This window comes from Ipomoea nil, unplaced genomic scaffold (genome assembly GCF_001879475.1).
Source record: "Ipomoea nil cultivar Tokyo-kokei standard unplaced genomic scaffold, Asagao_1.1 scaffold0672, whole genome shotgun sequence".
NCBI lineage: Eukaryota > Viridiplantae > Streptophyta > Magnoliopsida > Solanales > Convolvulaceae > Ipomoea > Ipomoea nil.
In genome coordinates this window covers 711,593-738,443 of record NW_017617100.1, presented here as the reverse complement: position 1 = coordinate 738,443, position 26,851 = coordinate 711,593, and the positions used below count along the sequence as shown (strand labels likewise).

General features: G+C 36.3%; 1 protein-coding gene across 3 annotated transcripts; it reads left to right on the top strand.

The window, feature by feature from the left end:
- The first annotated feature begins 23,056 nt into the window (after nucleotides 1-23,056).
- On the top strand, nucleotides 23,057-26,150 carry LOC109174895 (uncharacterized protein At3g50808-like). 3 transcript variants are annotated; one of them, XM_019324133.1, is made up of 5 exons: nucleotides 23,057-23,254; nucleotides 23,361-23,379; nucleotides 23,410-23,595; nucleotides 23,724-23,975; nucleotides 25,486-26,150. In XM_019324133.1, exons 3-5 carry the CDS (start codon nucleotides 23,413-23,415, stop codon nucleotides 25,693-25,695), a joined length of 645 nt encoding a protein of 214 aa, XP_019179678.1. In that variant the 5' UTR covers nucleotides 23,057-23,254; nucleotides 23,361-23,379; nucleotides 23,410-23,412; the 3' UTR covers nucleotides 25,696-26,150. The 3 variants fall into 3 exon arrangements, with proteins under 3 accessions (XP_019179678.1, XP_019179676.1, XP_019179679.1); XM_019324131.1 differs by lacking the exon at nucleotides 23,361-23,379 and having other exon boundaries at nucleotides 23,057-23,293; nucleotides 23,401-23,595; XM_019324134.1 differs by lacking the exon at nucleotides 23,057-23,254 and having other exon boundaries at nucleotides 23,305-23,379.
- The last annotated feature ends 701 nt before the right edge of the window (nucleotides 26,151-26,851 follow it).

The following is a 26,851-nucleotide window of genomic DNA, read 5'->3' as shown; positions in this document are numbered from 1 at the left end:
CACTTAATCGTCTCTTTATGATTTTTTTTCTTTAAATTTAGAAATGCATGCGTTGGTAGCCTAATTTATTTCACGGTGGCGTACTTGGATGGGGATTATTTTTCTTGATTGTTGTAGATCTATGAATTTTTTCTTTATTCTCTTTACCCACAAATGTTTCTAACTGTTTCTTTTTGGTTTTGTTTTTACTTTTTGCAGAATGAGTAGCTTCAAAGAGGCATTTGAAGAAAGCTAAGTATTTTTTGTGTGATTTGTTCAATAAGTAGATTTCGTATTGATATGATGTCTACTGATGATAGATGTAAAAAGAAAATAAAAGTAAAGTTGTATTTAGCTTTGTATTCATTTGAAATTTCCGATTGCTTCCTATAACACACGATCTTGTCAGTTTCTTTATTTCTTGAACTGTTGAAGTATAGCATACTTTGAGCTGATTATTGCTGCTATTTGATTAGAACTGTTTGAGTAGTTGTTCCTTTTATAGCTTGGCATAGAATTGCTATTATTAATTAGCTGTTGTCATAGTTAATTCTTCCTGGGAAATATAACAGGCTCATGACTATTTATGACAACCTACTAAAATTAAAAGCTTAATATGATTTGTTTGGTGTTTACTGTCATCTTAATATGATTTAGTTGTTATTTGTATTGATTTTTTAAGCTGTTGATATACCCTTTTTGTAGTCATAGTCCCATGTGATTATTAAGCTGAACATTGTATTCAAGTAGTATATGAATTTATTGTCTAATTTAGTATAGTTAATTTTTTTCTTTTAGCTCTGCAATAGTTAACTATGTGTATGATTTTTTCAATATATAGTTGAATTATATATATGATGCTTTAGAGTAATGCCTTTCATAATAATGATGAATTTTGTTATTCTTAAATTTTTTGAATATTAAATTTCCCGGTACAATTTCATTTTAATTTGTCTATTTAATTTAGACTGTTTAAGTTAGGATGTTTTCTAATGCTATGGCTTAAATTGTTTTTAATTATTTATTTTTTTATAATGTTTTGTAACAGTATATTTTCAGGTACCAATGCTGTGTCATGTTAAGTATATGACTACAACAATTATAGGAAGGATGCGTAAATGCTTTGGCACCTTGAAATGTCAAGTAAGTGTTCTTAAACATTACTAACATTATAGTGTTTTGGGACCTTTGTTATGTAACTTTTGTTTTTATTAGATTAAGTGTGTTACTCAAATCTATTCCTAAATACAATCTATATTGGATGATATACATCATTATTTAAAAAAAAAAAAAAACAGATAAACAAAAATGGTTATCAAGTTGTTGATTCATCCACAGGAACTTCATCTTTATCAATAATTTATTCAACTTTGACAGTTGCTTGTTTCTTCTATTTTGAACTTTGTACTGGAGAATTAATCTAGTAGGCATCTCTTAACTGCATCACTTTCGGTTCCTTTAACAGTCCTTTCTTGGTCAGCATTCAAAATGGGGCTCTATGCCTCATGGTCAGAAAAAATTAATCCCTAAATAGGTAACATAAAATGAGTTAGAAAATGCAATCTTAATGATATATACATAAAACATTTTTATCAAAACTGAATACTTAACTCACCACATCACCATCTTTAAGTTCCAACTTTGAAGTCAAATCTTTATCCTTACTATCAAGAAGTCCAGGGCAGAAAACAACAAATAGAGATGAGTCAATCTTAATTTCCATTACAGTAAAAGCATTAAGTAGATTGACAAATTGATCCTTCCTCACAGCAATTTTAAATAACATTCAAAGACCTACCAAACTTTCAAGCTCTATGGGGATTTTTCTAACCACCTAAAAAATGAGAACAAATTTAGTTAACAGTACAGATACAATCTATGTATAGAGGTATAGAGAATAACCATGATATAAGATTAGTACCGAGAAACACAGCATAACCACTGGTGTTTTTCCTGTCAATCGGACAACCTGCCCCGTCTGAGTCAGAGAAGGCCCTCATAGCTTGTATCTGTATTGTACTGGTGGTTAGAAAAATCCCCATAGATTGTATCTGTACTGTTAACTAAATTTGTTCTCATTTTTTAGGTGGTTAGAAAAATCCCCATAGAGCTTGAAAGTTTGGTAGGCGATTCACCGAGTATGACAAATCTGGGCGTGTTATCGTCAAATACTGCAGTGCCCCTACAATGCGCCGGTAGTGTGTTGGGTTCTCATATGCGGATGTTGTCGAGATGACTGATGTGGTGACAGCCGCCGGTGTGGTGAGAGATTTGCAGTCCAGCATCCCTGCACGACTAAGTAAGTCTGTCATGTAACGCCGCTGAGAGAGAATGAGCCCATCATCCGTAGATATGGTCTCGATGCCCAAAAAGAAACCCGGGCTTCCAAGATCACGGATTTTAAAAGTGGATGCAAGCCTCTGTAGCAGGGTATTGATCAGCGTAGCATCATTCCCCATCATGATGATGTCATCAACGTATACAAGCAAGAACACCCGAGATGTGCCGGACGTGTAGTGGAACAACGAGACATTTGTTTTTGACGAGGCAAATCCTGCAAGTAGTAGAAAATCATGAAGCCGTTTGAACCAAGCCCGGGGGGCCTGTTTCAACCCATATAGTGAGCGCTGCAGATGGCATACGTGATCCGGGTGCACTGGATCTTCGTAACCAGGCGGCTGCTTCATATACACGGTCTCGGCTAGATGCCCATTAAGGAAGGCATTATGGACATCTAACTGGCGCATCGTCCAGTTGGATGAAACAGTAAGAGAAAGGAGCATCCGGACAGTAGTTGGTTTAATCACCGGATTATATGTGTCGAAGAAGTCCTCGCCGGCAACCTGGTTGAACCCTTTGGCTACCAGTCGGGCCTTATATCGCTCGACTGATCCGTCAGCCGTACGTTTGGTGCGAAACACCCACTTGCAGCCAATTATGTTCATGTGTGGCTCAGGTGGCACCAGACGCCAAGTGCTGTTGTGCAGCAGTGCATTGAACTCCTGATCCATGGCCTCTCGCCACTGTGGATGGCCTATACAGCCTGGGAGTAGCACGTTGGATCAGTGGTTATATGTAAAGCATGAAACTGCTCGGCAGTGCCCCGAGTCTAGTGACGGAGACGCATTACATGGCCTCGGTCCTGGGGCTCGGTACGACACCGTTTAGTCCTAGCACGAGGTGGTGCAGTGACAGCTAGAGGCGCGGGTTCATGTGCCAATGGCACGGGTTTAGCCTCGGGTACCGAAATGATGCTCGATGGTGGGTCCGTCAGGGCAAGTCGTGGGACTATGGGCTCGGACGCCCACGGAAAAGACTTGGGCGGAGTAGACGAAACAGGTGTCCGAGTTGCAAAAGGAAACACCGTCTCGTCAAACCGCACGTGACGACAGATATAAACTTTCCCAGTTAACCGGTCCATGCATCTATATCCCCTAAAAGACAGGGGGTAACCAAGGAAGACACAGGGTGCCGAGCGATATTCTATCTTATGCCGATTGTATGGCCTGAGATAGGGATAGCACTGACACTCGAAAATTCGAAGAAACGTGTATGGAGGAGACACTTTATGTAGGCGAGAGTAGGGGCTGTCAAAGTTTAACACAGGTGTTGGCAGATAATTTATTAGGGTAGTGGCAGTTTCGAAGGCATAGTCCCAATACTCAAGTGGTACTGAGCCCTCAGCAAGTAGAGCAAGGCCCGTTTCGACAATATGCCTATTACGGCGCTCTACTCGCCCATTTTGTTCATGTGTGTAGGCACATGACTGCCGATGATTGATGCCCAGTGTTTGGAATGTGGTTTGTAGTTTTCTATACTCACCCCCTAAATCCGATTGGATACACTTGATAGAGCGGGAAAATTGCCGCTCTACCAACACCCGAAACAATTCTAAACTTTTATAAACATCTGATTTTACCCGTAACGGATAAAACCAACAGAACCGAGAATAATCGTCTACAGAAAGTAAGAAGTAGCGATGACCACTAGTGGAAACTACCGGAGCCGGGGCCCCATACATCGGTAAAAATTAAATCTAAAACATTGGTGCTAGATTTATGAATTCTATCTAATTTAAACCGGGACGACTTGCCGAGGTGACAAGCCGGGCATGACTCCAAGGACTTGGATTTATTTGGTGAAACTGGACAATCTTTTAGGATGCGATTCTGGACAACACCATGCGGGTGACCCAACCTTCGATGCCAAACGTCTTGCGTGGCACGAGAACTGACGAACGCAAACTGTGTATTTGACAACGGAAGCTTGTAGAGTCCCCCTGATGTTGGCTCCTTAAGCAGAATGGCCCTGGTTTTGGAATCCTTCACAATAAAACAGTCGTTATGAAATTCGAAGTAAACACTGTTTTCTTTAGTAAATTTTTGAACGGAAAGTAAAGGGACCGACAGACACGGAACATGTAACACATTGGACAAATTTAACGGTTTGGACACGGACGGGATTGATGCATGACCGACACGTGAGATAGTCAAACTTGCGCCGTTCCCGACTCGTAGCACATCCGGCCCGGTGTACTCATCCGATTGGGACATCATGCTTGTGTCCGGCGTAGCGTGCGCGGTGGCACCGGTGTCGGGGTACCATCCATCCGCCGATGAAGCCGAGGGTGCCGGCGATAGTTCTCCGGCAGTGGCGACATGGCCTTCCGCCGGCGGTTGCGTTGTATACCTCTTGTAACAATATATCGCCATGTGACCTTGGGCGTGACAAATTTGACACCTAGGCGCACCACGGCCATTCCGGCCACCTCTGCCGCGGCCTTGCCGGCCATTGCCGCCTCTGCCGCCTCACCACTGCTGCCCCGAGCCTCCAGATCGTCCGGCATCTCCACTGGACCCGCGACCATGCCCCACATACAGCGCCTGCGGAGGACCTCCATTGCCGTCGCCAACTGCAGAGAATTCATCAGAGATGATGAATTCTTACGCCTGCAAGAAATCCGCAAGCTGCGGCAGTGAGATGGAGTGATTGGTGGCGGTGAGCGAAGCTGCCATGATCCGCAAGTCCTGACGTAATCCGCGTAGAACGTATAAGTTCTGTTCGGTGGAAGACAGTGGCCGTCCGGCCTGAGCCAAGGCTTCCACGAGGACTTCCGCACGCCCCAAGTACTCAGCAGTCGACAGGTTTCCTTGCCTCAACGTCTGGAATTGGCCTAGAAGGCTGAGACATCGAGCTTCGGTGGAGGATCCAAGGGACGTGGTGATTGACGTCCAAACCTCCGCGCCTGTCTCCCGTCCGACGGCTAGGTGGAGCACTTCATCGGACATGGAGGAGATGAGCATGGACAATATCGACTGGTCTTGCAAGACCCAGGCCTTGTGCGCTGGGTTGGGGATAACGGCGGTCGTCGTCGTCGCGCCGGAGCCGAAGTTGTCGGATGAAGCAGCGGGAATTGTGGATGGCGGACACGGCGTTGATCCATCGACAAATCCAAGTAGATCCTGCCCCCGGAGGAAGGGGACGAGTTGAGTTCGCCAAAAAAGAAAGTTTCGGCTATTGAGCTTCATGGAAACGTGGTGATGGGCGCCGGAGAGGGAATTGGTGGTCGCCGGCGAAGGGGAACCACCGGCGTCACCGTGCGCTCGGAGGAGTGCGACGACATGACGGAGGAAAACGGATGATCTACGTTGATTTTGGTGGAGAGAGAAAAGGATCGTAATCCTATCTGATACCAGATGAGAGTTTGAAATTGATTGATCAGTTGTAACAGAAAGGGATTACAGCAGATAAAAGGTAACTGACTAGAAACTCTCCTAACTAATAGAGAGCTTCAGTCAAACTAATCCTACACCACATAATTACATAATACAAAGACTATATAATATGACATTTATTAACATTGATCTGTGTAGAGCCTCTACTTTCAGGTATTTCATAAACTCTAACACAACTCACTCCTATTGCTCTTCAATATCTAGAGGCTTTAACAAAAATGTACTGCAGAGATTTTATATATGGTTTACTACTAATCAGGTACTTCGAACAGGAGAGATGGACAAATGGGGAGTGGAGATGTATATCAACAAAGGTTTCTATAGACTGTAAAATTAGATTTTGAAATTTGAATATTTTCTTGGAAGCATGAAGCTGGCTGGAAACCTTTCACTTTCCAAGAGCACAATCAATAGCTGATTATTTCGAAGCATTTAATGCTATATATACAGATGTAAAATATGTATGTGTCTATCTGTATGTCTGTAGGTGTATATATGTACTGTAAATCAATTTATATTTATTTATTTAGGTTTAGGTTATCATTAGAACTCTTGAATTAGTAGAAGTCTATTTATTTTGCTTGGTATCCGAACATAGTAGTCGGATAATGCACATTGGAAACCCAAAAGTCATGTGGACACAATTAATTCGACACATATAACTAAATGCTTAAAACGACGGAGTATAGTATAGGCGGGAAACTATTTTTGGTAGAAAGTTACTGCTTTATTATAATGATAGATTTCAAAAAAATTAAAAATGATGAATTAATTATGGAAAAATTAAACCAAGAATTGGAAATGAGAAATTCAGAAAAATATAATTTACTAGAAAAATATCTAAATGATATCCACAAATTAAAACAAAATTTTGAAAAAAAATTGAAGAAGAAGAAAACATGAGTCTAGAAGAAAATTCCATAAAAAGTTTTATGAATACAGCAGAAACTAGTACAAATAAAAACACTGCCACATCTTCATATTATCCATCTGCTACCCCTGAACAGATGGCTTACCTAGTAGGACATCCTCCTAGACTACCTGTCAAATTTACAACCAAAATAATCCTAATATGAGAACTTTGGGAAAAAGAACTCCTCATGAAATTCAAATATTGAGAAAAGATCCTATAATTTTAAACATTGCTAATATTCATCCACAATTATTGGATAATTATTTAGAGCAATGGACTGCCATGATGATTAGAGACTTTGAAAGTAGACATTTCAATATCACAGAAGGTGATGAAATGATCAAAATTGCTGAAAATTATCTGGGAGATATTGTTAGGGCTGCATGGGAAGCCTTTAAAACAAATTTTCTAGACAAATTAGCGGAATTAATTGCTCAAGGGAGCAATATACATAATTTTGCTTATTTGATACACAGAATTATCACAGGCAGAGATGCCAACACTGGACTAACAAATTAGACAAGCAGAAGCTATGAGAGACTTGGAACAAATTCAATTATTTGATTAGAATCATGTAATAGAATTCCTCCAAGACTTTTATGCTCTAGCAAGTATTTCAGGAAATTATTTTTCTCCAGAATTAGGAGAAAGGCTTTTTACCAAGTTACCCGGACCATTGGGTAAAGAAATCCCTTAATCATGGAAATTGTTACAAGCCAATGATATTTTTGACAATATAGGAATAAGAATTCAACACATTATTAGTGAATTAAAAAAATGCACTTACATTCAAATTCAAAAAGAATTAAAACAAAAGAATGTAGGCTTTTGCAAACAAATTTACACTCCTCAACAGTATGGAAAACATCCTGATGATGGGTGCCAAAGAAAACAAACTAAACAAAAGAAAAATTATGTTAAGAGAAATTATTTGAGAAAATCAAATGTGTTAACGTATATATTCTAACGAATATATTCTAATATATATTTAGCTTTGTATTTTTGGTTGATTATTATCCTCATTAATTGTCTTTGATTTTCTTTCTTTTTCTTTATCTTACAATTTGTATATATAGGAGTTCATCCTTTGTAATTGATTCAAGAGATATATACATACAATTCATACTATTTGTAACATGGTATCATAGCCTTTAATTTTTTTTCCTTCTGTTCTTGACACTGCCGACCGGAGCTCCCTGTCTTCAGCATACGTATTCGAAGCCGCGACCTGCAGTGTCCAGCGTACGGAGTCATCGAAAATCTTCTCTTTCTCCGTGAGTCTCCTTCCAATCCGTACTGATTCTCCGTTGTGCCGTACTGATTCTCCGTTGTGCCGTACGTGATTCTCCTTCCGATTTGTGGAGTCCAACACGTTCCAGCAGAGTTCCGTGATTCTTTGCTGTTCAGTTCCAGAAGAGTGACGCCAAGGGGAGACCAAGAGAGGATAGAGGCTACAGAGTTTGTCCTCTCTGCCAACTTGTTATAATAATTTACTTTTCTGGTTATTATTTTTTTCCTCTCCGGTTTATTGTTTGCTTGGAAAATTTGGTTTTTCGTCATCTCTCCGGTTTAAAGTTTGCTTGGAACAATTGTTCATTTTGGTTCTTCCCTCTTTTCTATGGATAAAGTTGAGGTCTCCCGTCCTATTGGAACGATTTTGGATGGTACCAATTATACCCTATGGTCTCAACGCATGAAGAGTGTTGGAGTTGAAGAGGTCTCCCGTCCAATCAAAATGTTCTCTACTTTCTTCTCATGGTTGTCAGGTGCAGGATCCTCAGACAGGCCAGATTCTTGGGACAGGTCGCAAGATAGGTAGATTATTTGAGCTCACATCCATTAAACTCCATCTTTCCAGGCAGATTTCTGCTTCTACCACATTTCCTTCCATTTATCAATGGCACCTCCGTCTTGGTCATGCTTCTCTTACTAAACTTCGAACTTTAGTTTCTAATGGGTCATTAGGACTCTCCAAAGTTGAAACCTTTAATTGTTTACATTGCCAGTTAGCTAAACAACCTGCTTTATCTTTTCATAATAATATCTCTATTTGTGACACTCCGTTTGGTTTAGTGCATTCTGATATTTGGGGTCCAGCCCCAACTCCTACTGTGAATGGATACAAATATTTTGTTTTATTTATTGATGATAATTCAAGATTTACATGGATATATTTTTTAAAGCATAGGTCAGAATTGCCTAAGACCTATATTGATTTTGCAACTATGATTAAAACCCAATTTTCTTATCCTATCAAAATTCTCCGTACGGATAATGCAATGGAGTATCGAGATTCAATCCTTCTCCAATTTCTGAAAACACAAGGAACCCTTGTCCAACGATCTTGTCCACATACCTCTCAACAAAATGGCCAAGCCGAGCGCAAACATCGACATATTTTAGATTCTGTTCGGGCTCAACTCCTTTCCGCATCTTGTCCAGAAAAATTTTGGGGTGAAGCGGCTCTCACATCAGTTTATACCATTAATCGTCTTCCTACTCCTGTTTTAAAGAACTTGTCTCCTTTTGAAAAATTGTATGGTAAGACCCCAGATTATTCTACTCTTAGACCTTTTGGTTGTGCTTGCTTTGTTCTTATTCCTCCTCATGAACATACCAAACTTGAACCTCGTACTCGTCTTTGTTGTTTCCTTGGGTATGGGATAGAGCACAAAGGCTATCGTTGTTGGGATCCTATTTCTGGTCGGCTACGTATTTCTCGTCATGTTACTTTTTGGGAACACAAAATGTTCTCTACTTTGTCCAAATTTCACGATTCTTTGTCTACTTCCCAACCCTTTTTTACTGATTCTTCCAGAGACTTGTTCCCTACAGATTCTGGCACTTTATCTACACGTCTGCCTACAACCAAGTTAGTTTCTACAAACTCCTCTGCTAGTTTCCCTCCTGAATCTAACTCTGCACCTACAGTTGAGTTTTTCCCTACAGACTCCCCTAGTGAGGCTCATTCTGACTTGCCATCTGCTCCTGTATCTACGGATTTGGCTTCCTCTGATGATCTTGTTCCTCCTCTTCGTCGCTCAACACGAGTAAGAGAAGTTCCTTTACACCTTAAAGATTATCATTGTTTTTCTACTATTCTCTCTTTACAAGAACCTAGTTCTTATCGAGAGGCTAGTACTAACCCTCTTTGGCAGCAAGCAATGTTGGAAGAACTTCAAGCCTTGGAGAAAACTCATACTTGGGACCTCGTAGAGCTCCCTTCAGGTAAAACTCCTATTGGATGTAAATGGATCTATAAGATCAAAACACGCTCAGACGGCTCTGTTGAACGTTATAAAGCCCGGTTGGTGGCCAAAGGCTATACTCAAGAGTATGGCATTGATTATGAGGAAACATTTGCTCCGGTTGCTCGTTTGACCTCTATTCGGAGTCTTTTGGCTATTGTTGCAGTTAAACGTTGGCCTCTTCTCCAGATGGATGTTAAGAACGCTTTTCTCAACGGCGATCTTGATGAAGAGTTTATATGAAGCCCCCACCTGGATACTCTCATAATTCTCAACAAGTTTGTCTACTTCGGCGTGCGCTATATGGACTTAAACAAGCACCTCGTGCATGGTTTGCAAAATTCAGCTCCACGATTGCACGATTTGGTTTCACCTCTAGTCCTCACGATTCTGCCTTGTTTGTTCGCCATACTAACAAGGGTGTTGTTTTCTTGTTACTCTATGTAGATGATATGATTATTACAGGTGATGATTCCAGGGCTATTTCTGATGCCCAACATTATCTTAATCAACATTTTGAAATGAAGAATTTGGGACCTCTTAGATATTTTCTAGGTCTTGAAGTTTCTTCCACTTCTAATGGCTACTATTTATCTCAAGTTAAATATGCAGCTGATCTACTCTCACGGGCTGGTATAACAGATTCTAGTACTACATCTACACCATTGGACACAAATGTTAAATTAACACCTTTTGATGGCACACCCCTTGCTGATCCTACACTATACAGGCAACTGGTTGGTAGCCTTGTTTATCTTACAGTAACTCGTCCGGATATTTCTTATGCTGTTCACGTAGTAAGTCAATTTATGGCAGCTCCTCGTACAATTCACTTTACTGCTGTGCTCCGTATCTTACGATATGTTAAAGGTACTCTTGTGCACGGTCTTCATTTTTCTGCTCACTCCTCATTAACCTTGTCTGCCTACTCTGATGCTGATTGGGCTGGAGACCCTACTGATCGTCGTTCAACCACTGGTTACTGTTTCTTCTTGGGCGACTCACTTATTTCATGGCGAAGTAAAAAGCAAACAGTCACTTCTCGGTCTAGCACTAAATCTGAATATCGGGCACTTGCTGATGCTACTTCTGAATTGATTTGGCTTAGATGGCTACTTGAAGATATGGGTATTAAACAATCCTCGCCTACTGTTCTTCATTGTGATAATCAGAGTGCAATTCAAATTGCCCATAATGATGTATTTCATGAACGGACCAAACACATCGAGACGGATTGTCATTTTATTCGCCAACATATTAAACATGGCACTGTGCAACTTACTTATGTTTCTTCCGAAGATCAATCAGCAGATATTTTTACTAAAGCTCATCTCCCTGGACGGTTTCAGTTTTTACTGCGCAAACTCAAGTTGACTTCTACTATCCCACCTTGAGTTTGAGGGGAGGTGTTAACGTATATATTCTAACGAATATATTCTAACGAATATATTCTAATATATATTTAGCTTTGTATTTTTGGTTGATTATTATCCTCATTAATTGTCTTTGATTTTCTTTCCTTTTCTTTATCTTACAATTTGTATATATAGGAGTTCATCCTTTGTAATTGATTCAAGAGATATATACATACAATTCATACTATTTGTAACAAAATGCAAGAAAACCCTACCTAAATAAGACAAGACATGTTAGAAAATACAATCTTAATAAAACATACAAGAAAACAGTTACTTGTTTTGCTTGTAACAAACCTGGACATTTATCTTCTGTCTGTCCAAACAGACAAAATTTATTTACCAAGGAATCAAATTTAGTTTCCACAATAAATGAAGATTTGGAAGAAATAACATCTGATATTTCTAGTGAATCTAAAATTTGGAGTATTTGTTCCTTAGAAGGAATGGAAACTGCAGAAGTTGAAATTCAAGAAGATAATTTTCCAAACAATGGAATCCCTTTAGAAAAATTAAATAATTTTAATCATTTCTAAATGGAAAATTGCATACATAATTGGAAATTTAAATTAGGAAGTGACAATATTATGTGTCACAAATGTAACTGGTATCCAACTTTTAATAAAAGGTGGAAGTGCCAGACATGTATGAAGCAAATTTGATCAAATTGCATTAAAAAGCATTTTGAGATAGAAATTCCAAATTCATAACAAATTAACACAATAAAAAATCCTGAAAATAAGATTGATCAATTAGAAACTAGAGTGATCAATTTAGAAAAAAGACTAGATATGGTGGAAGAAAAACAACATAAACTAATAATTTTGGTAGAAAAAGGGAAACAAATATCTGAAGAAAGAAATTTTAAATTCACCCAATTATCCCAAGAAGAGCTAAACATTATCAACACAAAAAAAGCAGAAACTTGTACTGCTCCCATACCTTTAATTTGTAACACTGAAAAATTAATTCAAATTGTAATTCCTTGAAAAATAATAATACATGGATTAACATGTATTTTACCAATCTTAGTAGTCTCGGGAGCAACCTCATCTACAATAGACTTGAGAATCTTACCAGAAGAAATTAAACAAAAGATAGTTAAAGTGCCACCTGTTTTCTCAACACAATTTGATGTAAGATATATTAAATATAATATATATATTATATATAATATATCTATGTATTTATATATAATAATATATAAATAGGAAGAGAGAGAGAGGAAGATTAGAATGAATAATGTTTATTCACTGGGATGATTTAACAATTGAAAATACACCACATATTTATACTAAGAGAAAGCTAATAAATAGGAAGCTAATGCCCCATGTACTACTCCTATAATCTAGGCATGTTCTACATTAACATACATGACTCACCCATGTTTGTTTTTATTAAATTCTTTGACTTGGTTTAATTACTAATAATAATAATATTATTATTATTATTATAACATTGCCTCCTTTAAACCAAGTTGGATGTATTGGTCATCCCAATTTCCTTCTTCAATTTGAAAAAATGTCTTCGTCCTCAAGTTGGATATACTGACTTGTATTTCGTTTTGTAAACCCACTTGACTCCAATTGGCTTCTTCCCAGGAGGTAAATCTGTGAACTCCCAGGTACCATTCTTTTCAATGACACGTATCTCCTCATCCATCGCCTTAAGCCAATGAGTTTCTGTAGCAGCCTCCTCAAAAGTTAAAGGATCACAATCTGCAAAGAGAGCAAATTGAATAATCTCTTCATCAGACAGGTCATTATCACGACCCAAAACATAATCTTGCAAGCGAGCTGGTAAGTGGCGCTCGCGCTAAGATCGTCGAACTGACGGTTCTGGCTGTGAAGGAGACTGGACATTATCTAGAATCGGTTGCTCATAAACAATATTTTCAACAACAGGAATAACAACTGAACTTTCATCTTTAGCTAACCAATCCCAGGCACCATATTCATCAAAAGTGACATCACGACTTATAACAACCTTCTTAGTTTCAGGATTGTATAGTTTATAAGCCTTTGAAGCGTCACTATAACCAATGAATATGCACTTCTCACCTTTATCATCCAACTTCTTTCTCAATGGATCCGGCACGTGGGCATATGCCAAACATCCAAAAACCTTGAGATATTTGATAGAGGGTTTTCTCCCACTCCAAGCTTCTTCGGGCGTCTTATCACGGACACTCTTAGTTGGACACCTATTCAACACATAGACAGCACAAGCAAGAGCTTCTGCCCAAAAAGGTTTAGGCAGATCCTTGGATTTCAACATGCACCTCACCATATCCATGATTGGCCTATTCTTCCTCTCAGCCACTCCGTTTTGTTGTGGAGTGTATCTAGCTGTCATTTGTGCTGAATACCCTTTTCTTTCAGAAAATTATCACAAGCAATATATTCTGTACCTCTATCAGTTCTCAAGATTTTAACTTCATAACCACTTTGCTTTTCAACAAAAGCCTTAAATTGTTTGAAAACATCACATGCTTCAGACTTTTGCTTCAGAAAGTAAACCCATGTTTTCCTACTGAAATCATCAATGAAAGTAATAAAGTACTTACAACCTCCATGTGAGGTAACCTCCAACGAACACAGGTCTGAGTGAACAATCTCCAACTGTTTTGTAGCTCTCCTTGACTTGCCCATAGGGAAGGGATCTCTATGCTTCTTCCCAATCACACAAATCTCACATATACGATCAGGGACATTCACAACAGGTAAATCAGAAACAAGTTCCTTTCTCGCAAGATAGTTTAATCCAGAGAAATGAAAATGCTCAAACCGCATATGCCATGACCAATTATCATCACAAACTTCAGAATTAAAGCAATCAAGGAGAGTATGCTTAATTTTCAAAGGAAATAGTCGATTTTGTGACATATTTACCTTTGCAATCAAAACTCCTTTAGCATCTTCAATGGTACAACACCCCTGAGCAATATGTATCTTATATCATTTTTCTGACAACTGACCCAAACTCAACAAATTTTGGTGTAGTTCAGGAACATAGAACACATCGGATATAAAATTGTGAGTACCATCCTTCAACTGAATAGAGATTTTACCTTTTCCCAAAATTGGCACCTTTGACTTATTGCCAAATGTCACTTTAGACCGGACTGATTCATCCAGTTCAGAAAATAATTCTTTCTTCCCACACATATGGTTACTACACCCAGTATCCAAGAACCATATGTTTTTATCTGCAGAAAAACTATCGCTGGCTAAAAGTAAGGTTTCAGAACTCTCACCAGACTTTTCAGTAGTGTTTTCAGCAATATTTGCTTGATTTCCACGATTCTTGTCCTCATTATACAAACAATCTGCAATCTTGTGCCCATACTTGCCACAATTGTAGCAATGAAATGGAAATTTACCTTGTTTGGTATTACCTCCACCTCTTCCTTGGTTGGAGTTACCACGTCCTCCTCCTTGGTTGAAGTTACCACGACCTCTTCCACCAGAACCTCCTCTTCCTCTTCCACAACCTCTACCACATCCTCCACCTCTTTGATTAGTGCCAGTCACATTAAGGGTGACTTGACTCTTCAAAGCTTCTTCTGCTAGTGGTTCTTCCGATTTTGATGCAATCCTGTCAATATGACTTTCTACCATACCTTTCAGCTCTGCAATTGATAAGAGCTCGGTTTTGTGTGACTCTGTTATTGAAGCCACCACATGGTCATACTTCATCGGCATAGTTCGAAGAACTTTTTCAACCACTGCACCATCTTCAATCGTATCTCCATATAGCCTCATCTTATTCACCATATCAATAAGACGAGTGAAATACGCATCTACTGTTTCTGTAGAGGTCATCTCACAATTATCGTACAACCTTCTCAACGACTGCAACTTAGACTTCTGTGCCCAATCGACTCCTTTGTGTGACACCTTTGAGATGTCCCAAGCTTGTTTTGCTGTTTGAGCACGAGCTAATTGCCCAAAAATGGAATAATGAACACCTTGGTGAATCTGACCCAAGGCCAATTTATCTCGCCGTATAGCGGCTGCATCAGCTCCTTCGGGTAGACCGGGATCAACAAAGCTCCAAAGATTTTGAGCTTGCAAATGTGTGGACATCATAATTTGCCAATAATTGTAATCGAGTTTCCCGTCCAATTTGGGACCCGACCATACAATATTGAAATTTGTTGTCATATTTCACTACGGGAAATATTTCGGGGTTGAAAGGTTGAATTGACTGGCTTTGATACCAAATGTAAGATATATTAAATATAATATATATATTATATATAATATATCTATGTATTTATATATAATAATATATAAATAGGAAGAGAGAGAGGAAGATTAGAATGAATAATGTTTATTCACTGGGATGATTTAACAAATGAAAATACACCACATATTTATACTAAGAGAAAGCTAATAAATAGGAAGCTAATGCTCCATGTACTACTCCTATAATCTAGGCATGTTCTACATTAACATACATGACTCACCCATGTTTGTTTTTATTAAATTCTTTGACTTGGTTTAATTACTAATAATAATAATATTATTATTATTATTATTATAACATTTGATGGTACTAAAATTGCTATAAACTCACAATTAAAAAATTTACAAGTAAAATTTCAAACCAATTGTAATAATTAGTCTGATACATATCACTGGCCCAAAATCTGGGTTAAAAATTTAAACAACCACAAAATCTCTATAATCATGGGAGTAGACTTTATTCTTCACAACAATGGACAAATAATCATAAATAAAGATTATTTAACTATCAGTAAAAACTGCTCTTTAATACCTATAATTTCAAATTTCAAACCTACAATCCTTGAACAAAAGACATTTAAAAAATTAGAAGACTGCAAATGTATTAGTAACCAAGAAAAGTGCAGTTGCAATTTTCTAAAAATTGAAGAAAATTCACAAACCAAGGAAGAAATTCTTAAGAATCTAAATTTAAAAGAAGGGATTGAACTAAACCTAAACTTAATAGATACAAATGACTTTAAAAGAAAATTAAAAAACAATGACTTAGACCAATTAATAAAGGAATTAGAAAAAGAAGAAATTATAGGAGAAAATCCTACAAAATTCTGGGAAAGAAATAAAACAATTTGTAAATTAGAAATTATAAACCCAAACATCACAATAAAATCACCAAATTTTAAATATGGAAATTGGGAACAAGAAGAATTTAAAATGCATATTGAACAATTATTAAAATTAGGCATAATTAGGAAATCAAGTTCAAGACATAGAACTCCTGTTTTTATTGCTGAAGAAGTAAATTTAAAGACATTCATCCTTCTTCAAGATTGCTTAGCCCAAATTACCAATAACCAAGTTCTATCTAAAGGAATTTCCACCACTTGGGAATTTTCTTATGATATTTTCAAAATTTGCCAAAGCCAATACACAAATTGTCTTGAAAACCAAGAAAATGAATGTTTTTGTAAATTAGATTCTGCCATTAGAAAGGCAAATCTGTTAATTCCAAATTTTAAACCTTTCAAATTTAGAGATTATCCAATCACAATTCCATCACTTATCAAGCATGTTCTGGTAAACTCTATAAATTCTCCACCACTTTCAAGATTATTCACCCTTTTTTGTCTCACTTTTATCAGATACATTTGAAACCACAATTCCAGAAGTGAGAAAAAATTTCTTGATAAAATTCAATTCCCTCTACCCAGATTTTGAAAGAAAAATTCCAGCATATCATTTACTGGAAATCTTCTTCCAAGACATTGATGATGAATATCAAGAATTTTGTAAAGAAAATTCTGAAATTAAAATGATTAAAATTGAAGACCCTATGGAAAGACAGTTGGAAATTGTCCGGGCAAAAATTCTAGCAAATGATTTTGGATGGACCAGGACAAAGTTTGCTACAATGAACATTTTAAGAGAAGACGAACAAGGAAAAATCTATTGTGAATCTTCAATAGCATCCAAGTTCTTCTTCCCGTTTCAAGTTGAGCACCCAAGACCAAAGCTGGTTCAAACATACAGGAAGCACAAAGAAGTGCTCAGAAATTTCAGTGCAAGCCGTCATTCAAGAAATTCTTCATCAGATCTGTTACTCTAAAAATGATGAAGAAAACAAATTCAAGACCAAGGAAGTTTTCCTACGCCAGTAATTTTGGAAAAAAGGCTATTGATGAAAATTTGAAAAGACAGCTATTTTGAAAATTGGTACCCATACTGTACATGGGTCCCAACCTTCAGACAAAATTAAAGACTTCATGGCTAAGGAATGGGGGTCTGTCCCTTCCAAGAGATAAATCCAATTTATCTCTGAGTTGTAAAAAGGTAAGATAAGATTCGTTCTTATCCAATTTATCTCTGAGTTGTAAAAAGATAAGATAAGATTCGTTCTTATCTTCATCTTTATTACAACATGTGAGAAATGTAACATATGTACAAAGTAGCGGATGAGATAAGATTCGTTCTTATCTTCATCCTGTAGATAGTAGTTAGCTGTACATCCTAGAACCTTCAATCTGTTGTATAAATAGGTGTGATGATATCTCCGTAGACACACACAACAATCATCTACCTTATGCATCCTAATGAGAACCCCTTTGTTCATACGCTCTAGATCTCTCCGTAGACACACACAACAATCATCTACCTTATGCATCCTAATGAAAACCCCTTTGTTCATACGCTCTAAATTCTCACACTAAATTCCTTTGCTCCAACTTCTTCAAATTGCTACTAAGAGGTATGATCCGAACTTAATCTTCTTACTTTGTGTTAGTTTTTATTCTTATTTTTAATCATATGTATATTTTTATCCAATAGACGTAGATCCTGTTTGAGCCGAAGCAATCCATGTAGTCTAGAAAACCTTTGGGGAAGAAGTACCAAAAAGCGAAAAGAGTACCCAAATAAGGTTCATAGATGTTGTTAGGATTGTAGACGGAGAAATCCGGCAGTAGGTTAGGGGTGAAAAGGTGAGGGTTTTAGATAAAATATGATTAAATAGTAAGCATAAAAATTAACATGAACTGATAAGATGAAGAAAGATCATATCTGGCAGCAGTAAAGAGAAGAAGAAGAAGGAGCAAAGCTTTAAAAACTGTTTGGAAAAGTAAAATTTTGAAATATAAATTCTCAAAACAATGCCGGCGGAAAAGACAATTTGTAGAAAAAATTGAAAACATGGAAAAAAAAAATTATTCAAGATTATTTTGGAAACAATGAAAATTTTCAAGTTGAAAGAAATTTTGGAAACATATTTACGACATATTACTTAGATGAAAAATCTAAAGATAAAGAATTTCTTGAATATACAATAAATATTTCAAATTTTAACAAAAAAATTTATTATCTACTCAAAAAATTTCCCTACCCAGACTTCATAAAACAAATTATCAAGTATTTAAAATTTTTCATATTCCAAGAAAAATTTGTATTAGACAAATTAAAAGAACAATTGGAAATAGATTTTGAAGAAGAAAAATTAGAAATTTTGGTTGAAGAAATAATCGAGTTAGTTTCTCAATCAAGACACATTAAAAATTTTGAAGCAGAATTTCATCAACAGCATGCACACATAAATTATGAAATAAGAAAATCCAAAAGGCTGAACCCCAACCCCAGCCCGACAGAGCATTTGGGAAGATGTAAATCATGGTGACTCAACCGAACATGAACCATAGAGGCTAGACCGGTGCTCACTGCGCACAAGGAGCCCCCCTCACTTTGAGAGGTTGCTCCCACACTGCCACTGGTGAGACTCGATCTCTGGTCATTATTCCAAAGTTTCACCTCTATGACCAGTTCATCAACAGCATGCACACATAAATTATGAAATAGGAGAATCCTACACACATTCAACTCTTGTTTATCCCATAAATTACGACTCTGAAAATTAAGAAAATTACTACAGTGGAGCTGAAACTGAATAATTTTAGCAATTTTGAAATGTTTTCAACTATCATTTTAAATCCTTACACCTTAAATTTAATTTTCAACTCCTACACACAACCATACTCTTCATCCAAATTTATTTCTGAACTAATAAATTCAAACAACATTTCTACTTTGTATTATTTCCTAACTAATCCAAAAAATATTAATGACATGTACTACATGTCATTGGTTTGTCATTTCAACTCCTACACATACCCAAACTCTTCATCAAAATTTATCTCCCAACTAATAAATTCAAATTATTTTCTAACTAATCCAATGACATGTACTACATGTCATTGGATAGTCATTTCTCAAACTATTACATCATTTCTTTTTCACAAATTACTATTCTATTTTTCACATCTTTTCTTCTGCACAGTTTTTTTTTCTTCTTAAGCGGTTACGCCCTGCCGACGCTCTTCTCCTCTGTCGCCTCTGTCCTCTCTCCTCTACCTCGCGCTCCATCTAGTCGCCACCGCCCACCAGACACCGTCACAACAGTCGCTAACTCGCTGTCTCGCCAGCTTCATCTTCAAGCTTCAATCGTCCGTAGCTGCGCAGCCTTGTGTTCAACCATTACCAGCTCTGTCTTCACCCGCATGCCTCAGGTTCATAGTTCATCGACTCCATTTATTAATCTTAATTTATTCAATTTTTGCCTAAAGTTTTGAGTTTTGAACTTAGCCAACAATCTTATTGTGTTTTTCTCGTAATTGGATCCTTCGTGGCTTTCAGCCGATCCACTAGGAAACACAATAGGTACCAATTGTGTGCTACCAGCCATTGGTCTACCGGTTCGTGAATCACAGTTCTCCAGAGCACCATCGTGTGTTTTCGCAACTCCCATGGAAATATCATTTCCAACGTTGTTGCCGTCAACCTGCATCACGGAATGTGCAACATCGTTGCCGTTCCGACCATTTGAATTTGTACCACGAGCAACATTCACGGTTCCAATACTCTTGGAATCCATCGACTTGCTCATTATAAAAAATGATAAGGTTTTAAGGTTGTTGGGAAATAATGAACCAAAGTCGATTTAATATCCCAAAATAATATTTATATATACACACGAAAATATATAAAATATTATTGGATATATATCTGAAATATATACATACACACAAATATATATAAATCAGACCCCACCGTTATATACATATATATATATATATATATATATATATATATATATATATATATATATATATTCCAACCAACAACTATATATATGAATATATAGAACAACGGATTTGTGCTTAAAGCATAATCCTAAAACGCAAAAGAAGAAAAGAAAGGAAGAGGGGTTAGTACGAGTAGGGCGAAGTGCCCTTTTTTCTTAAAACTTTATTTAACACCTCCCAAAAGTGCTAGGAGCGTTGTGGCCTAGGCTTCCCAGGATAAAACGTACTACGGTTCGACGTTTGAGCATCCAAACAAACGAACCCGGCAAACTAGAGCACGGGCAGAACACAGTAGATAAGAAAGGAGTAGGAGCTGAGTTTTGAGAAGAAGAAACAGGCTTCCCAGGATACAACGTACTACGGTTCGACGTTTGAGCACCCAAACGAACGAACCCGGCAAACTAGAGCACGGGCAGAACACAGTAGATAAGAAAGGAGTAAGAGCTGAGTTTTGAGAAGAAGAAACAGTTTCTGTATGTGTGTTCTTGTTGGCAAACTAGAGCACGGGCAGAACACAAATAAGAAATGAGTAGGAGCAGAGTTTTGAGAAGAAGAAATAGTTTGACTTAAATCAAGCCTTTTCAATCTTAATCTCAATTTAGAATTTGATTTGCACCCACCCCCCTTGTGCTCAAGAGAAAGCCTCTATGCTGTACAATTCAATAAGTTTCTAAAAGACTCTTGTATAAATAGTGAGGCAAATCCTCTTCCCAAATCAATATGGGACAAAAGCTCATCTTTTTCCTTCATTTTTCCAACTCAATGGGTCTACTTTGAGAATCAATATCACATTCACCCATTATCTGTTTTGAGCATACAATATATCAATCTCTTCGTCTCACTACGAAGAACCTGAATCCACTCTGATCCGTCCCATTTCAGAAGTGGACCCCACTGATAATTGTACCACAAAATAGCCACTTAAAATGTCATTTTAATGCTATTTTTGCAACAAAATTTAAATATTAAAAAAAATCTCTCTCTCCCCCATGTTTTTGTCTCTCTATTATTGTCTTTGTCTTTGCAATTTAGCCTATTATTTTAGATTGTATGTAAGAACAAAAATAATGAAAGTCCAAATTAAACTATTAGATAGGGCTCCTATTTTTAATGGAACGGCTCTGATCAAAATCCTACTAGCTAGCATGGATGAGTTATAAGTAACATTAGACGGAAGAAGTTTTCGACCCTATTATTATAAACATATTATATATATATATATATATATATATATATATATATATATATATAAAATTCCTTGTGATAATGTAATCTCTTACAAGTTAATTAGTTACACATCATTAAAATGTGTAATCTTTATTTGTTTAGAAGTATAATATGTTACTCTCTCCGTCCTATTTTATGTGTCTAGTTCAATTAACTAGACTTAACTGAATTTATTTTTAATTTAATTTTTCATAATATTAAGTTTAGTATTAGTATATATAAAATTTATATATTTAAAAATTACTCTAAAAGTACTATTAAATACAAAAAAAAAAATAAAATTTAAATATAAGTAAATAATACTAAAGAAAATAAACAAAGAATAAAGAGTTGGTTTGACCATTGAATAGTGAGTATGACAGATAAAATGGGGAAAAGAATATTATTTAAATGGTAATTGTTTGAACCGAAATATTCTTGTGTTCTAAAAATTGGGACATTTTAAACGATGCCTTTGTTTTTATGCAATAATTTTAAATGATTTTATTTTATAAGTGATTGTCATATTTACTAAACAATTTTATCTTTCATTTTTTATATATATAACTCGGAATTAAAAATGTACGCGTTCCCACTTCCGACAAGACGTGGTACCTAAGAATTCTTCGGACCAGAAGCGCAATTAATTAAGAAATGGAGGGGCAGTTTGCTATGATTCTCTTTCTTTTTCTTCCTCGTCCTGGATCCATACGTCACTAGCAACAAGAAACCATCTCGTGGGGCCAATCCTATTAACCACTCATATGGCGACACGTGTGAAAGCTACTCAAGGCAATTGCGACGATGACGTTTCCGCGACGGCTGTTTTGCTTAGGCGTAGCGCAGTGGCCGACCGCCGTGCCTACGCAAAGAACATCCAATGTGGTTTAAATATTTATCATTCTATATATATATATATATATATATATATATATATATATATATATATATATATATATATATATATATATATTAGAGTATTTGCATTATTATTTTTAAATATTTCTTATGATTTATCATTAATGTTAAATGGCATGTGGCATTCAATTCATTGATTGAATTTGGACCATTATATTTACTAATTAATATACTTTGAATAACACATTTGTTGATAAGTAATGGATTTTGTTGATTATTTAACATTTTAAACTCTTTGTACATTAATTAATTATAAAGGAAATAGAGTTAATGTAAAATTGTATGAATATTTAGCAAAATTTGAATTTGAAAGGATGAAGGAAAACAACATACATTTTTCATATATACATGAACTGATCGAAATCCAACGGCGGCGGCGGCTGATAAGAAATCATAGCCACTGCCTATAATCTAAGGTGTTGAGGTGTCACATTAGTTTAATGTTGATTTGGTTGTTGTCCCCCCGCTAAGGCTAGTTATTGAAGCGAAGCGATTACTTATTGTTTAGGTTGGGCCTCATCTGGTGTTGTTTGCGTTAGTTCCAAACGTAACAAACCCAACCCCCACTGCACGCAAATAAAACACCGTACCATATCATCTTCTCCATCTTCAATTCTTCATCCTATCATATCCTCCTCGCCTACACATTTTTCTGGATTCTCTACCATCATTACAAATTACAAGAATCTAGCCGGCCGGCCGGCCACCAAGAAAAATTAAACCACATTGTTATCCTAATCGTAATGGTAAAGTTCACCCAGCTGCCCAATTAAGTTTTGTCCACTTTGGCTACTATACGCTGCTTTTCTTGACCTCGATCACGTGGTCCTTTTTATTTTTGGATTATTGAAGGTGCAGGGCGAGCGGCAGAAGCAGCACCGCTAGCGCAATAATAATATATATAATGGCGCTAATTCCTCCGTGGCTGGAACCGCTGCTGAAGACGGCGGAATTCTTCTCCCCGTGCCGCAGCCACGCCGCCGCCGCCAAGAACGAGTGCAACCTCTTCTGCCTTGACTGCTGCAATGCCGCCGCCTTCTGCCTCTACTGCCGCTCCTCCAAACACAAAGATCACCGAGTCATTCAGGTCAGAATGAATATTCCAGTAGTAGTAGTTGTTGCAGTTTCGATCAATTCAGTCATGTATATATGAAATCTTGGTTTAATTTTCTTGAATATTCCGGCGGCCGGGTGCATGGATTTGAATTGGATCAGATACGGAGATCGTCGTACCATGATGTGGTGAGGATATCGGAGATTGAGAGGGTGTTGGATATCAGCGCAGTGCAGACGTATGTGATAAACAGCGCCAGGGTTTTGTTCTTGAACGAGAGGCCTCAGCCCAAGAACAATAATAATAATAATAATAATGGTGGGAAAGGAGGAGGCGGAGTTGCTTCTCACATTTGTGAAATCTGTGGAAGAACCCTCTTGGATCCATTTCGTTTCTGTTCTTTGGGGTGTAAGGTCAGCACTCATCATCTCATCTTCTCATCCATTCATTCTTCTTTACATTGCTATGCACACATCCTTTTTTTTTTTTTTTCTTTTTTTTTTCTTTTTTAATTTTTTTTTTTTGAATGCTACTAGCTCTATTACATTGTTCTTTTTTAATTTGTTTCTTCTGATCTTCTCATTTTTTAATCCTTTACTTCAGGCATACATGTAGCATATTCATTTACATACATACATGCATGCATGCATCATCACCATCAACATATCATATGCAATATAATGACTTGACTAATTAATTAATAATTGGGACATAATAATAAGATGGAATCTTTAATATAATTTTAGATCTACCTATCTTGTGGTGAATAGAATGCATCTTCAATTCATTTATTCAATTCAAACTAGTACATGCTTTTACAAGATATAATAACCTAGCTAGGGTTAATTGGATAGATAGTCAGATCTATTTATGAATTTTTTATTGCATTTATATTTATGTAGACAAAACTATATGCAATTTCTCACATTATATTGTCTACATATGTTAACAGGGCCGGTTTTTAGATTTTTGTGGCCCTGTTCGGATAAATAAATAAGGCCCTACCAAAATTAAAATCTTTAAAACTAATACCGTACATAATTTTATTATCTAAATATATAACAAAAAAAAATTATTCGTGCATCGGACGTACATTGCACGCGCATTGCACGTACATTGCACGCGCACTGCACGGATAATTGGGCAATTATTTGCTCGAATTCAAGTAAGGATAACATAAAACATTACTGGAAATTATGAAATTTCCGACCACCTGAAAATGATCTTAAATCAAGTCGAAAGCCTTGTTCCGACCACTTTTGGTATCCGAAAAAACCTTTGTTGCTATTTCCGACCACATTTTGGTATCAATTTGATTCAAGATCACTTTCAGGTGGTCGAAAATTCCATAATTTCCAGTAGTGAAAAAACATAATCAATACAACCCCTTTCATCAATTACACTATATAATATTCGTTGTTATAATTTAAAGATTATAACAAATGTATGTATGTACACATGTTTGTGCCTACATTGCATATATATATATATATATATATATATATATATATATATATATATATATATATATATATATGTATGTATGTATGTATATATATATATGTATAGAGAGAGACAAGATGCAAGAGCCATATTGATATTTTCTAGACCAATGCCATCCTTTTCAAGAATAACCAACCCATTCTCATAATTATCATCCTTTTTTCTCCATTTGTTTTTGTGGTGAAATGTAGTGCATGTACACATCATTCACCTATATAAAATTATCATGGTCACCATCATAGCTCTGTTAATTTTCTTTTTTAGGCAAATCAATCTATATATTATTCTAATTAATTAAACAATGCGGTATTGCTTAAACATGCTGCTCAACTTTACATAATTTAATTTTTTTTTTTCATATTATTATTATTATTATTATTATTATTATTATTATTTTATTTCTTTATTTTGCATAATTAGCTTGTTGGAATAAAGAGGAATGGAGATGCAAGCTTTACAATAGATTCCAAGAATGAGATGGCAATGCAAAGAGGTGAAGGCTCAAAAGGGGGAGAACAATTGCGTGAAGGTTCACAACATGACATATACCCACTCACGCCTCCTCCTCCTCCTCATTCTAATGCAAGGAGAAGGAAAGGCATTCCTCATAGGGCACCCTTTTCTGCCTAATAATCACAATTTGTATTTACTCAACACCTCCTTAAATTACATTCAAAGTTAAAAATCACCCATAGAAATTTCGTTTTTCTTTTACCTTGTTAATTATTCTGTAAATTAATATATATGTAACTTCAAATTGATGGATCGGACCTCCTATTCAGAGTTACATATTTATATGGTTAGATTACCGTGATGTGAGGTTATGTGTGTGAGTAGATAAGATGGATGCATGATGGGATGGTAAAGCAGTTGGAGGGGCAAAGAGCCATGCATTGTTCTTGAATTGGATGGGAAGTTGAATTGAAGTTGGCAATAAAAGATATATGGTGGTGGGGTATTGGAATAAAAATTCCCTTTGGTGTAAAGAGCAATAATGCATAGTATTGTTATTATTCAAAAGTTGCAAGGTGTACATTGTAATTAAGAAATTTTGATTAAAGAAAGTCTTTGTGGAGTTGGTTTCATAGTTTTCATGGACCTATCAATGCACATGGCTCAGTTTACATAAAGAAACATCATATATTATTTTTATAATTAATTAATTAGTTTATTTAATACTCACGTTCCTATGGGGCTAATCAACCTTTCCATCATTATTGTTATCTGCAGCTAGCTTTAATGCAATCTAGATAATGCCTCATTACATTTAATTTTGTTTTTTTTCCCAGTGGATTTCTAGATTGCTACTGCATTTAATTCTTGACCGTGAAATTCTATCTTTGTGATGAGATTTCTAAAATTTGGTTACATCAAAATAAAGGGGCAATGCAAAATGTGGATTTAATTAGAAGGTGCCTTTTACTCCCTAACTACTAAATGAGTAAGTGATGAAAGATTGGTAACTTTATAATATTAGAAATTAGAAATTAGAAATTAGAAATGTTGACTGATAGATAAATTTAAAGTATTGGGGTAAGATAATCAAAAGAGAATTGGAATTGATATTTTTAAATAAGAAACTCATTTTTTATTTGGATGTAGGAATTTTTAAATGTATGTTCTTAGTTATGGTAAAAAATTATTGAAATTTTTTAAAAGTTCTTGTGGTAATCAAGATTAAAGATTAATATAATACTAAAAGTTGAGTTGAATACATTTTTTAAATTGGGGGAAACCTAAAAGTAATACTAATTCACCATATATAGAATCCTTTTGGAGCCAACGA